This window comes from Gambusia affinis, linkage group LG10 (assembly GCF_019740435.1).
Source record: "Gambusia affinis linkage group LG10, SWU_Gaff_1.0, whole genome shotgun sequence".
NCBI classification, from domain to species: domain Eukaryota; kingdom Metazoa; phylum Chordata; class Actinopteri; order Cyprinodontiformes; family Poeciliidae; genus Gambusia; species Gambusia affinis.
This window is the reverse complement of record NC_057877.1, coordinates 13,855,686-13,869,595: the sequence shown is the minus strand read 5'-3', so window position 1 is coordinate 13,869,595 and position 13,910 is coordinate 13,855,686. Positions and strand designations below refer to the sequence as shown.

At 39.3% G+C, this 13,910-nt stretch overlaps 2 protein-coding genes across 12 annotated transcripts in view; one reads left to right on the top strand and one right to left on the bottom strand.

Moving 5' to 3' along the window:
* Positions 1–13,910, top strand: part of agbl4 (AGBL carboxypeptidase 4) — a 442,148-nt gene that overhangs the window by 122,819 nt on the left and 305,419 nt on the right. The gene's annotated exons all lie outside the window — the stretch shown is intronic.
* Positions 1–13,910, bottom strand: part of elavl4 (ELAV like neuron-specific RNA binding protein 4) — a 91,494-nt gene that overhangs the window by 71,610 nt on the left and 5,974 nt on the right. Inside the window, exon 1 of one of the 11 annotated variants that reach the window (XM_044130239.1) lies at positions 2,344–2,630. The exons of 8 other annotated variants lie outside the window; for them this stretch is intronic. In XM_044130239.1, the coding sequence (XP_043986174.1) occupies positions 2,344–2,367 (24 nt within the window). In that variant the 5' untranslated portion in view covers positions 2,368–2,630. Of the gene's footprint in view, positions 1–2,343; positions 2,631–13,910 lie in introns of those variants that run through there. 2 more of the 11 variants (XM_044130242.1, XM_044130240.1) reach the window with 2 other exon arrangements.

The following is a 13,910-nucleotide window of genomic DNA, read 5'->3' as shown; positions in this document are numbered from 1 at the left end:
TCAGCCACCCATCATGAAAACAAATGGATGCACACGTGATTCCAAACAATACTATTGAGTGCATTCAGAGAGAAACAAGGTTTTCTATTACAGGCATAAAATACAGAAAGATAAATGGTTTCTGGTTTTATTAGTGAACCTGACACTTGGCGGCCAGGATGGAATGGATAGATAGATGTGACAAAGAGTCTGACGATGGCGAGCGAAGTTGATAACTAAACCATGAAGTCCTCATGCTCGCAGTAGACATGGGTTGGTTACCAGTATCAAGGTTTTAAAAAGCCACTAAAATTTTTTAACAAGTTGTTTGAAGCTTTTTTGCTGAGAGGCTAGAGAAGGTGATGCACAAATCAGTTTTTTCTCCATGAACTGAGCACAGAGTAATGCCATGTTGCCCCTCCTGCACTTATTGCTGCACACTACGGGCCAGCAAGTTTAAAGAAGGTTACTGCACTTCTCCTTCCTGCTGGGAAACATGTCAGAGTGTGTTACTAAAGCAGTTGACACCCATCACTGTTACTAGACCTCACAATATAACAAAACACTCAATTGCTGGAATATTGTTCACTGTTGTGATAATTTTATCATCTGTGGCCAACACAAGTTTTTCTCTCTGTTCGATATTTCCTCTCCACGATTTTTAGTGTCCCACCATAATTTACATCAGGTGAGCATCAAGGGTAGAAAAAAAGTGTAAAAAAATTGAATGAATATTTTAACTGAGATGCAGAGTGAATGCAGGGAATCTCAAATATTATATCCAATCCAGTGGCAGCTCCTGCATGACTACTGTCCTGGACGAGCCACTTTACACCAAAGAATGTAATAAGAGATTTGTTTATCTATCATTAGAAAACAAATCACTATTTTTCTTTTAAGGTTTTACAAACCTAAATTGTGTGTGGTATGACAATGCATTAAGGTTTAAATGCTGGTCTCAATTTAAGGTTGTCTTGATGTCAAAAGAAAGGAGAGGATGTTTTGTGTTTTCACAAAAACAAAACATTTAACAAATCTCAAACAGTGATGTAAAGAATATGTTGAACTGTAGATTAAAAGACAAAACAGTGATTTGGCCACTTATTTTAGACCTGATTTGAAAACTAGATGATGATACCAACTTTAGTTTGAAAACCAGCAGTCTGTTACAGCCATGCCTTGAATGAATGGACATAACAGTGACCAATAGAAAACTATTTTAGAGCACTGTTGCTAATCCTCCCAAATTTATTCACTACCAGTTCTTCGTGAATGTGATATTGTGAGTATTATTGTTGCAACAATGTCAGTGATTTAATGTATTGTGCAGTACCAACTCTTCTGAAGGTAATAGAAAGATGGCTAGCACAAGAGACAACCCATCTGATAAACTAGCTAATATCAGCTTGTTTATACTCCCAGTGTTACTATGCAGATAGTGGGACGGTAAAAGTTAGAATACTCTAAACAAGAAACATTCTCACTTCAGAATGAAATGCTGACAAACTTTTACAGCATGTCTTTATAATTTTGCTAAATGTTATGTTCTAAAATCAAAATGTTACAGATTAAATTATTCTAACTAAACTAATGAATGTGTTATAATATCTTAGAAGCCACATAGGTGTACTCATGCTTTTTAATTAATAAAACATGGTATTTTACTAAATGTTATCCTACCAGCCCAAGCCTACTGCCCAGTATTTATGCAAACATGTTAACGTATTACTAAAAAACATAAAACCTGAAGGCAATCAGTGGATATTAAAAATTCCAGAATATATATTTGATATTCCTTCCTCTCCATAGACAAATGAACTCCTACTGTGTGCACATTGCCCTGCTTGGCAGCATCTCCACTCATGCAACTTACATGCAATACTTTGGATGCACTTTCTCTCACATGTTAAAATCCACACTGTTTTGTTTTTTTGTTTTTTACAAATGTACAGTCCACCCTGCTGCAGGGAAAAATCTGTCCTGCTGCAGAGTTGTACAAAGGCAGCATAGCTGGGGGGTGGGAGACACTTACAGTCACGGTGTTAACATAAAATGGGTGCTATCTTCTAGTTAAATGGTTAAATACATCCCTTCCCTTTTTTTCCTCCAGTCTCCCCATTCCTCTACACGCACCCACACAACTCCTATCATCAAAATTTTCTGCCTCCAGAATTTTGAGACTAACCCCCTGCTGCAATCTTCTTCGCTGCAAGAACCTCACACGCTGCATACGAAATAGTTGAACTGTGGCACTCTGTTGGCTGTGTATAAAACACAAGTACTATAGGCACTGACAATACATGTATAAGAAAACCTGCTCTAGCTGAAGAGAAACGCTCAAAATGAATTGGCAGCCTTTCTTACCATCTTAAACCCATTCCACTCCATTTGGGAGATGCCAGCCGTTGTTTCACAGTCCCCTCTCTCCTCAGTTACACCAACGCCTCAGAAAGGAAACCCCCCTTCCTACACTGTTTAACTCTCTCCCTGTCTTCTCTGAGACTGCCTTCTTATTTTTTCACCTCCTTTTCTTCCTCTTCTTATCCTGAATCTTAGCTCTCGGAGGAAGACTTCGCAGCTGAGCTGTGAGGAGCAGACATTGCCTTCATCCGCAGATGCTGTGAGGAGAATGATGAGTCTGGAGGAGAGCGCTGAGCTGCAGCAAGGCGCTCTCTCTCTCTCTCTCTCTCTAACTCTCTTCTCCCAACCCTCCTTGTCCCCACACCCCACCCTCACTACAACCTCACGCCCAGTCGCCTGCTCAGCTGGACAGTCAGAGCCCGCCTTCTTCACTCCGGCAGCTCTCTCTGAAAGCCTGTAATTGGCTTGTGGCGTTGCCTGTCACCTACCCCTCCCTTCAGCATTAACACCTTCGCTCTCTGGCTGGCTCCGAGCCCTCATCGGCACACGCCAACCTCTGGCTGCTTTGGCAGAGAAAAGGCTCTCTGAATCCCAGTAAAGCAATCAATCGGAGCTGAAGTCTGTGCTTGAGTGAACTGAACTGAGCAGAGCAGAGCGGAGTGATTGCAGCCTCAGGCGTTATGGTAATAGGATGCCTGTGCAGCACAGTGTATATAAATTAGCTATTACTGGGCACATGTTAAATCCTCTGTACGTTACACTGCAGTAGTCACAAACCATATCCCTTCATTCTATATGTCTTGTCTCTCAAAGACATAAAGACTTTGATCAAACAAACTGATTTTCATTACTACAAAGCATCAAATTAAACTTTGTCTTCACGTCGATTATTTTAGTTGCTCAGTAATAACACAACCCAAATAATTTCGAGATAAACATGATGCATGCATTGATAGGCAGATTGTTTCTAGTTTTTCTTTATTTCACTTTAAAAAGCAATGTGCATATCTGTCCAAGCAGCTTTAGTGACTCAATATACATATCCCCATTTTGTACCCACGCATTGCCATTTCATTCAGGACATATTTTCATAAATTATGCAAATAAATACATGGGCGCCTCCAGAAAGTTCTCAAAGTGGTAGCCAGTTGGGGCCACTTTTAATGTTGAAGTGAAACACCAAAATGAAACGAATTGCGATATACAAATACATGCAGGGCTAGGCTCTACAGTTTTAAACTAAAATAAGGTAAAACTCAAGCTGTAATAATATGACTGGTTGAAAATGACTCTGTCCCCTACTCACCATGACTGTTATCAGTTAGCCAGCTGGTTGTAGGGAGCAAAAAAAAAAAGGTTGTTCCTAGCCGACAAACTTAAAAAAACAAAAAAAGTTAGTAAAAGCCAAGAGAGTGTTGGAGAAGATGAATGAAGTAAAATGAACAAAACGTGGGAGTGGATGTCCGTATAGCCCCGTCCTGTGATGTACAATAGGGAAAAATATATGGACGCACTAACCAGAATCCACTTTTTCTCATGAAAGCTAATTAAGAAATGTCCAGCAAAGCTCTGTGATTGGCTGCGGAGGTGCAGAGGGGGGGGTTGGTGCTCTGGGATGAGCTTGGAGAAGAATATGTGAGTTGGCTGTAGCAATGCATTGTGTGAAGGGGAGCAGCTAAAACTATTTTTTATTTGTGTATATGCAGAATAAGTGTCACCACGCTGGTTGTTTTTATGCATAAAATAGATGGGGTTTGGTTGCTTGGCTCCATGTCAATTTTTTTTTGTCACAGAAGTTGCATGGATTTCTGCTCACTGTTACTGTAATTCACGGGAAGCCTCTTCTTTCTTTTCACGAGTAATTCATTCTGCTTCTTTGTAAACCAAAATCTAGGACCAGTTTTGATTTGGCAGCCGACCTACTTTTCATTTTATTCCAATCCAGTTGCTCTTTGAAAACTGTTCCTACTCCTATAAATAGAAAACCACGCTGACCTGTAAATGTTCTCTGTTCATTTAACTGAACTAATATATTATAATTAAAAAACTATCTTGAAGCCACTTTTAAAGAAATCTTTCATAACTTGAGAACAAAGCTGTTTTTCACTGAAATCATCCACCTTCCCTTTATCCCATACAGACAGGAAGAGGGAGCTGTTACCTCCTTTTACAGTTATGTTCTTGGCTGAACCTTCAAATGTAGATTTTTCACGTGCTTACACCCACAAGGTACTGAGACGTATGTCGCTTTATGTCATTTACATTACCAAATCATGGAAATTAAAGCACACACCGGTTGACAAACAGATGCATTTAACCTATAATAGATATTGATATAAGCAGATACAGTCATTTGAGTTGCATACAGAATTATGCAGGCATTGTATCAGTCTAACACCAAAGCAATAGTCAATCAGAAAATTTGCCAATACTACCTTAATTCTGAATATTACCTTTTAACAATAATTACTATCCTTCTGTAGACCTACAAAAATGTTCAAAAGTCTCAGAATGTTTTGAAACTTATGGCAGAGTTGAAATTTCAAATCACATGTAAAGGTTATTTGTATCTGGAAAAAAAAATAAAACTGAACTGCAGCACCTTCCACAGTTACAGGCACCTCTGGTAGAGATGGGCAAAAAGCATTTAATACAATATTTACTGATAGCAATAGCTAACGCTATCAAAGATTTGTATACATCTTCACTTGGGTGCAAATAAACATAGGAATTCCTGTAAACAATACACTCCTGACTTAAAATTGTCCAATTGAATATTCATCATCGGCTGCAACCCTTCATTATGATCCGTACGCCTATAACACACACATTGCATGTGTATGTAGTCCACAATTAACATTTCATCATGTAGCCTACAAATGTAGGAAGTCATGTATTTCCAAGGGTTCAATAAGTTACTCAAATTAATTAAAACTGAGCAAACAAAACCTGGCAGAAAAAACTGGGGCTGACAAAAAGGCAGCTCCACAATGCCTCTGCTTCCTCTCTGACCTCTCCACCTGTCTGGTTAGCGGCAGCTAGCAAGCTAGCCTGGCGGAACCATGTCCCTCACATACTAATGAGACTCTCTACTACGCCCTCAATTAGGGCAGAGTAGTACAGCCCCGGCAAGGGAAAGGCGGGTTGTACAAGCTTCCTATTGTTTCATATAGAAAAAGGGAAATATGCTGGCACTTGTAGTCTAGAGGCTAGTAGCAGTCGTACTTTATTTTTACAAAATAGAGTGAGAGTAACGCGGAATGAATCTCAATGAAAATGGATTAAAATAGAAATGTGTCTTTGTCTCGCTTTCCTTTGTCACATGCTTCTTTATCTCCTCTGCTTGAGGAGACGGAAGCAAAATTTGCAGCTGAATGCTACAGACAACAAACCCTCAGCTTTCCTTCCATCTCTTATGCGTTTTGCTCAGACCTTTTTGTTAAAGATTTGGGTTGGACCTGAGAAAAAATAGACTTTGTACCAAATTCCTTCCAGACTCGTGTCTTGTATTGCTTTTTGTTTTTTTCTAATTTGATTCTCCAAAGAACACAACATTGACTTAGTCACACATCACCTCGGATAATTTTGTTTTTGTTGCGTCTCTCTTTACAGTAACATAACATGGGTGATTGTTTTTCTATTTCATAATGGACAGAGTTGTGAGGTTGTTTTCTCTGCCTCTGATGTGATCTAAATAGGCTTTTCTCTAAATGAGAATATGATTTGAAAGGGAAAATAGTCTCTCACAGTTTTCTTGCATGGCGTGTTATTTCACTAGATTGCTCCACAGGATCATGATTTTAGAAAGCAACAACAATGACTGCCACTACTCAGTAAATTAGCTATAAATGCAGTCTGTTCTCAACAGTGTGTTGCGCTACATAGTGCTTGTTGTTGTGACATAAAGTTGGAGTTATATTAGTGCCTGTGCATTATAATGGAACAACATGGGGACTGCATCCATTAAAGGAATCCATGTTGAAATACTTACAAACTTCAATCTCTGAAACACTGCAGTATAGAGCATGGCTACTTTCTCCTCCTTTGCATGATCAAATGCAATATGGCAATGAATAAAAGCAAAAATGTCAAATAAGTAATTAGGCTTAATGATTAAGAGGTCCACTCGTTTAGTGGTATTTCCATTTAATAAAAAAAGCTCATAGCATTGATTGGATGCATTATTTGGCCTTTAAGATGATGACTGAAGCTGAACAGTTTTTTTTTAGAAGATAAATTATATTTCTTTGCTCCTGCAGCAATACGAAAGTTAAAAAGCTTTTGTGGCTATAGCCCAGGAGAGCTGGCCACCCTGTCAGCAATGTGGAAACCCCATCTTAATTATTGGCTCTGGCTTAGCTCCACAAACACACACATACATAAGACCAAAGCATTGCAGAAAAAGAAAAAAAGAAATAAATACACAAACACATGTACATGATTCAGTATGAGACTCTGATATAACCTTGAGAACAACGTACATAGACTTCAGTAAAATGAACACCTGCCACATTTAGACAAGTTTTTTTTAAAGAATTATTATATTTACACATTGTTGCATTTTCTACTCTTTATAGAAAAACACAAGTTTGCTGCCCTGTAAATGTTGGTCTAACAAGCTGTGATTAGCAAGGTAATAAGTCAAGTTATCTGCTTGGGGAGCCAAGGCTGCAGTCCGCGGTTTTTCTTGACCCCAATTATATGAAAAAAGACACATTTGTCTTTCTTGTAAGTAAGGCAGAAATATAATGCTGGGGACATTTTGTATTCAGAAGATGGATTTTCCTAATTCATAAAAAACAAACAACAATGGCCCTTGACGTGAGAATTCTGACTGGGAAATTCAGAGTTCACTGGGATGCACTGAGTTCTGTATCCATTATGGCTGCCACCCAAATAGAATATAGTTGATGGTTTTAACCGTTTATAGGCACAATTGGTTTATGTCTCACTAAACCTGTGAAGTACACTGTAAAAGTAATTAGCTCCATAAAAAGCCCTAGTCAAGTAAAACATCATCACTGCATACAAACCCAAACTTTCAAGACGAGGCAAAAAAAAAAAAAAAAAAAACATAGCATAAGCAGACTTATTGCTACATACTTCATTATGGATAAAAATGCAGTCATCGCATCAGTAAGTGGCATCACTTAAAGTACAAAAGTACTTTAAAGCTTAGGAACAATATGATAGAAGAATTATGCACACATTACACAGTTAACTATACCTACAGTTTAATTAAAAAAAGATTTCTAAAATGTTCACAGCTTCCAAACTCTCTTTGTAACATCATCTTGTTTGAACATCTGGATGTATTTCACAAAAGCCAAATTTGTCTTTCTCAAAAACATGAAAACATAGGAACCTTTCAGAGAGTTGATTCCAGCGCACAGCAATAGGTGAAAAAGGACTTCGCTCCACTATTCTATTCCCCACAAAGCCGTGGAGATCTCACTTCCTTTTGACATCTGATTAGAAAGACTTTAAACCTTGAAACTGTTTTTGAAAGTCATCATCTTTTAAAACCTCAATATACCTTGAAACTGCTAACCCTTCTATGTCTAGCCCCATCGCACATTAACATGCACCTCATTTTCAACTCGTGTCATACCATGACACTTGTGGCAGCGGCCAATGTGAAGCATTAAGGCCAGAATCATAAAAATGCTTTCAGCTTGTGCTTCCAAGATGCTGCTGCGGAAAGCAGAGTCCCAGCTAATTGTCATGAACTCCTCTTGCCCTCCAATCTCCCCAGCTTCCTTAAACCTCCCAATCATAGACTTTAATGGATTAACTGCAGGCTGTGTTGTTCCTCTTATGCACTGAGATGGTCTTGCACAGTATATCTCAGTCACTTTCAGGCAAATTGGTTTGTTGATACTGAATCTAAAGGTCTGAACTGTGCTGCTTGGGTAGCAGCCGGTTCTGATAACAAGTGTGAAAGAAAAGGTAAAGAATAGCATGTGCAGTGTTGCAGGTTTGCTTTAAAAAATGCAGAGTGCAGGCAGTGATAATTGTGGGCGCTCTCGGTGTGAGTCTTGTTAACTGTCAGGCGCAGTGTTTCAACACCTGTCTTATGTTTCACTCTGCATAATAAGGCTTCTATATAAAAAGTGAGGATGCCGGTTGAGGTGCTACCTCAGTCCGCTGAAAGAAAATACCTCAATTATTAACAAGGGGAATGAAAACTTTTTACTTGTTTGTTTATTTATATTTTTGGTTCATGAGAAAAACTCATCTTTGCAATTTCATAGCGGGTTCAGATTAAATTAATGCAAACAGGGACACGAGGCAGAAAACACATCTTCAAACAGAATTATCACCATTACACAGAAAGGCTACAACACACAGAGACAAAACCATATTTCAGCAGAGTTCAGAAGAACAATGAAATCCTTATCGGGTCTGAATAATTTCACTTCAAAATATCACCTAATTTACAGCAACTGATGCACCAGAACAGCTCCATCCATTTATTAGCACAGTATTTTCTCCTTCTCTTTTTTTTTTATTTATTCGCCCTTGAGGGATGGATTTAGTTAGTCTATTGAAGTTCTGGCAGAAGTAGCATCTTGCCGGACTACTCAGACTGATGACTGCCCTTTTTCCTGGCAGGTGTCTACCCTCTGCCGGTAACAATCAGCAAATGAGAATCACAGACTTCAATGTGTCTGCGTCCCCTGACAGTGTCGAGCTCGGCGTCGCCGAGCCCCAGACACCAAAAAGCTGTTCACATGATAACACGTCGCCTTCTCTGCACAACAATAGCTTGTTTGGACTCAGTTGACTTTTGCAAATAGCACATTTACAATGCTTCTTTAGGTAGTTTCATGATCACAGGTTTGTGAGGCAGCGGCGTTGGTGACGTGTGTTGAAGCCACAGCCTTTCTTCTGCTTAAAAGCACAGAAAGATGGGCGTGTTTCTGCCACAAAAGCTGCTCTTCAAAGGACATGATGTTCAAGATAGGAACACGTTCAAGAAGAAACTAAGATATTGTGGTGAAAAGCTAGTCAGGAGTGTATGTGAAGCATGAATGCCTTAAAATCCATTCACAAAGCTCAAATTTTGTAAATGGTAATAATACATTTCCTTTAACATTGAGGCTCACTATAAATGTCACACTTGATATTCTAATTAGAGCCTTCCCCTGGAAATTGGTCCACTATTTAATAAAATCAAAGAATTTTCTTAACATTTAAAAGCTATAGATTTGCAGCTCGTACAATCAGAAACATCCTGCTGACTGAAAATATGCCAGTTCATTATTGACAATGCAGGCACAAATAAACAGCATTAGCAAACTCTATGCAGAACAAAAAGTAGATATATTTCACATTTTGGATAGTCTATACACAAAGAAACACACATTAAACCCTCACAATTTACAAGTACATCACTGATATAAATATTGTATAAATCTACACTCTTTAAGGATCTTTATTTGGTAAGAAAAAATAAAGCTAATCTAGTTGGAGCGCTAGTCTGCTCTAACATCCTATTTCCTGTGTGACAGTGGGCATGACACACAGTCAGCTTAACCCCTGCCTGTGTCACTCTCCCTGCTAGAAACTCCTTAGATCAGAAGTGAATTCTTCACGCTGATCCCAGAACAAGGCTCCGCTGCATTTGTCACAGCCACTTTCTTCAACTTTAACTCAAAGCTGTTTGCTTTGGCTGGAGCTCTGCAGACTGTGCATATGTGACAGGGGGCTGTTTGAAAGCCATGACTTGAAAAGTGAGCGAATGCTCCACTATGTAGGTTCTGCGTGACGCCCGTATTTAAAACGGGCTTTTAGGCAGCTGCTTTTTAAAATAGTTTGCCTAGTTGGAATTAGTTGATCTTGAATCATATAAGAAGGGTAAATGAATGCAGATTTTTTTGTTGTTGTTGTTTGGTTTTTATTACTAATAGTAATCTAATAACAGTGCCGTACATCTATATTCTGCCACTTTTACTCGGTTACTCCTGAATAAAATGATTTCCAACAGAAATCCCGTAAACCAGGGGTGGGCAACTCCAGGCCTTGAGGGCCGGTCTCCTGCAACTTTTAGATGTATCTCTACTTCAACACACCTGAGTCAAATAATGAGGTCATTAGCAGGACTCTTGAAAACCTGACTGCACTTAGGAGGTGATTCAGCTGTTGGATTCAAGTGTGTTGGACCAGGGAGACGTCTAAGAGTTGCAGGACACCGGCCCTTCAGGACCAGGACTGCCCACCCCTGCCATAAATGGTGGTTTAATCTCTTTTTAAATACAGCTGTTCTGTCAAGGCTTAAAATGTTACAGAATAGTTTTCTAACAATGTAAGCAATTAAGAGTATGCAGAAGAAATAACAAGATTCTGAGATGGAAGAGACGCTGCATTACAACTGTTGCCAGGGTTCTTCACCAGCCAAACCTTTATGGGAGCCACTGTTGAAGAAAACTCAAATCAAGACTAAACTACAGTTTGGAAACACCATTGTCAAGTGGAAAAAGAATGTTCTTTGTTTTTTATGGCCACCGGACAAGATGCTAAGTTTGGTCCTTCCTTACAAACACTGCACATCACCAGAAGCACACTATCCTCACTATGAAGCTGAAGGAGTGTCACATTTATTTTCCAGCAAGGCAATGACCCAAAGCATCCAGCTAAACTTACACAGAAATGGTTTGAAGACAACAAGGTGGACATTCTGGAGTGGCCCAGTCAAAGCCCAGACTTCAATCTGATGGAATTTGTGGCATAACTTGACAAGAACTGTTCACAGCTGATCCTGCAAGGAAGGGCGGGGCAAAATGGCAGTTTCCAGATGTGGAGGCCTTATTGTCCGTGCTGTGACTGGAGTTAAACACTCATCTACTAAATACTGACTTGAAGGGAGTGAATATTTATACAGTCACTTGTTCTATGTACTTTTTTATAGGGATTGTATATGCTGAAGCAAAGTATAACCAAAGCATAATTCTGCCATTACCATGTTTCACCTTGGTATTGTTAGTTTTTTTCCTCACATAGATTTCTGTTTATAGACCAAGATATAAAATTTTAGGTTTGTTTAGTCACAAACCTAAAATGTTGGCTGTGCAGTTGTAGCTTAAGCTTTTTGATTCTGGTGTTCAGGAGCAGAAATGGATTCAAAAGTTGCAAAACTGTGGAACTCAAGAAATGGGGGTTCTGCAAAAATATCACATTACTAAAAAAAACTAACAAAAAACCTTGATGTTTATGGTTGTAATGTAACAGAATGTGAAAAAGTTTAAGGAGTATAAGTATTAGCTGACTATTTTAAACAACAGATAGTAATGTTAAGTTTTTAAGCCGAACAGAGATGCGAGGCGGCTTGTGTGGAGCCCCGGAAGGCTTAGAGATGCATTCACTGTTGGATCTGGCATGTGTTCTGGCACCGAGTGTGTATTCTCAACAGGACTCTGGTGGATTAGCATCCATTTGGACGACAGAGTGGTCCGCAGCTTGAGGTGACATTCAACTTCAGGAGGCCAGCAGTCCTCACATGGATCATAAAGTTCTGTCTTGCTTTTGTGTTTTAATTACATGTCATGGGCATAAAGGCATGTACAACATTAGCTTCATTCTGATTCACTTTAAGTGTGATGGAAAAAGAGAACAAACATTTTACTGGAACGTCTTGTGGTTTGAATTGGGTGTATGATAGGTGGCTGTAGTGCTGTGGGTCAGAGGATCATAAGGGTTTACTGGTGGGCTCGGGGCTGTGAGGACGGCAGCCCGTTTCACGTTTGATCCCGGTTGGGGTACATCCATCCTCACAGGGTGACTGCTGTGGTCCATCTGGTGCAGGCTTTAATCACAACTCCCCCAACTTACACAAACACACACTAACACTAAACACAGAGAGCTTCCCACCCGAGGCTGCTGTTCACTATAAGATGCTTTTCTTTACATTCTTTATGTTTTATCATCTCTCCACAATTTGTCTACGGAAATTATTCCTATTTTCCTCATTCATAGATTCTATTGCTTAGACCTGAAGCTGAAAAAAGTAATACCTGCTATCTGTCATGGTGATTTAAACCCCATCAAAAATCTTGCTATCAGATCTGCATAAATGACTGCACTGTGTGGCTTTTGATAAGGTGTAACCTTTCAGAAATTAGACGCATCCAGAGTCCTTTACAAGGCTGGCCATCGGCACAGGGGACCACAGCATGCCCACGCTGCAAAAAATCCATCTCTGAAAATGTCACTTCATGCTTGAAGAGAAGCAAGGGTGTAATGCACCAGAAAAAACTCGACTGGTTTTGGCTTAAATGCCTACACGCTTCCAGACATGTTTCAGTTATTTTGTGTTGTTGAGACGTTCGGTTGATTAGGGAAGAGTCATGGTGGAAAGGCACACACTGTACTATGCAAAAACTGGGTGCACTCTAAAGATAGATAGACTTTGTACAAAAAACCTCAGCAAAATTTTGTTTGAAATTTGCTATGCCAACAACAGCATATTTAAAAGGGCGGTATTATGTATTTTTCAGAAAGATAATGTTCTTTTATAGCACAATCAAGTAATCAGGTAGGTAACTATGCTAATTTCTGTGACGCTAGCCTGGTGGAGCTGTGAGGGAAGGCCCAGGGGAGAGGTGCTCAGAATTTTCACCTCAACTATATAGAGCAGAAAATAATGGCAGACCTTGCTCCTGTCACCATTAGGCTTGCTAGCTGGCTGACAGAAGGTTTCAATGTTTTTCTCACACCAGTGAACGAAAAAAGCACTGATGCTAACTTTCAGAAATTTCTAAAACTTTGTGATGTACCGTTTCTTTGGACCAAAGTCCTTTAATCGTGATGGAATTAAACAGCTTGCCAAAAGAAGGCAGCCACACATTTCTACCGTTTAGGAAATATTTACCTTACTCTAGGTGACCATGGATGGCTGGATGGATATTTTAAAACTGAAGCTGGCAGTTTATGAGAGGTACACTATGTGTCTCAACCAGCTGACTGCAAGCTAGCTACCAGAGCACATAGCCCTACTAACTGACCAGCTAATATCGGTTTGTTTTACCGTACTCTGTGTAAATCTACAAAGAACAGAAAAGCAAAAGGGGAAACTATTCTAAGCAATATGAAATGTAGTTGCAGTTCATTTTTAAATTTTTACTTAATTCTATCTTACAAAGTCAAAATAACTACAGCATATTATTTTAGTTGAAAAATAAATTAAGCTTTTGCTTCAAATAAAATTTAATAGTCTACATGTATATTTTTGTTTTAAAGAAACAAACATTACCTGTACACCTGTGCTCAAAGTATACCTGCACTTTGAGTAGAGGTGTACAAAATGTTGGATATGTTTGAGGGCGCTGCAAGTGGGTTGCAGTAACTTCAGTGCTCTCTCTTTCTTTGCACTAATGCACAAGTCCTCTTTGCATCATTTATTAATGGTAACGGCAGATACTTTGCCTCATCCCCGGCAATTAAAGAATCAATGAAAACAAACCCGGCTTTGGAACTATCAATTTTAAAACAAAACAGTGTTGTTCATCAACGCGCCACAATCGTATACGCAGACAATCGCTCATCTATCGGCAGTATATTCAGAGCCTCTG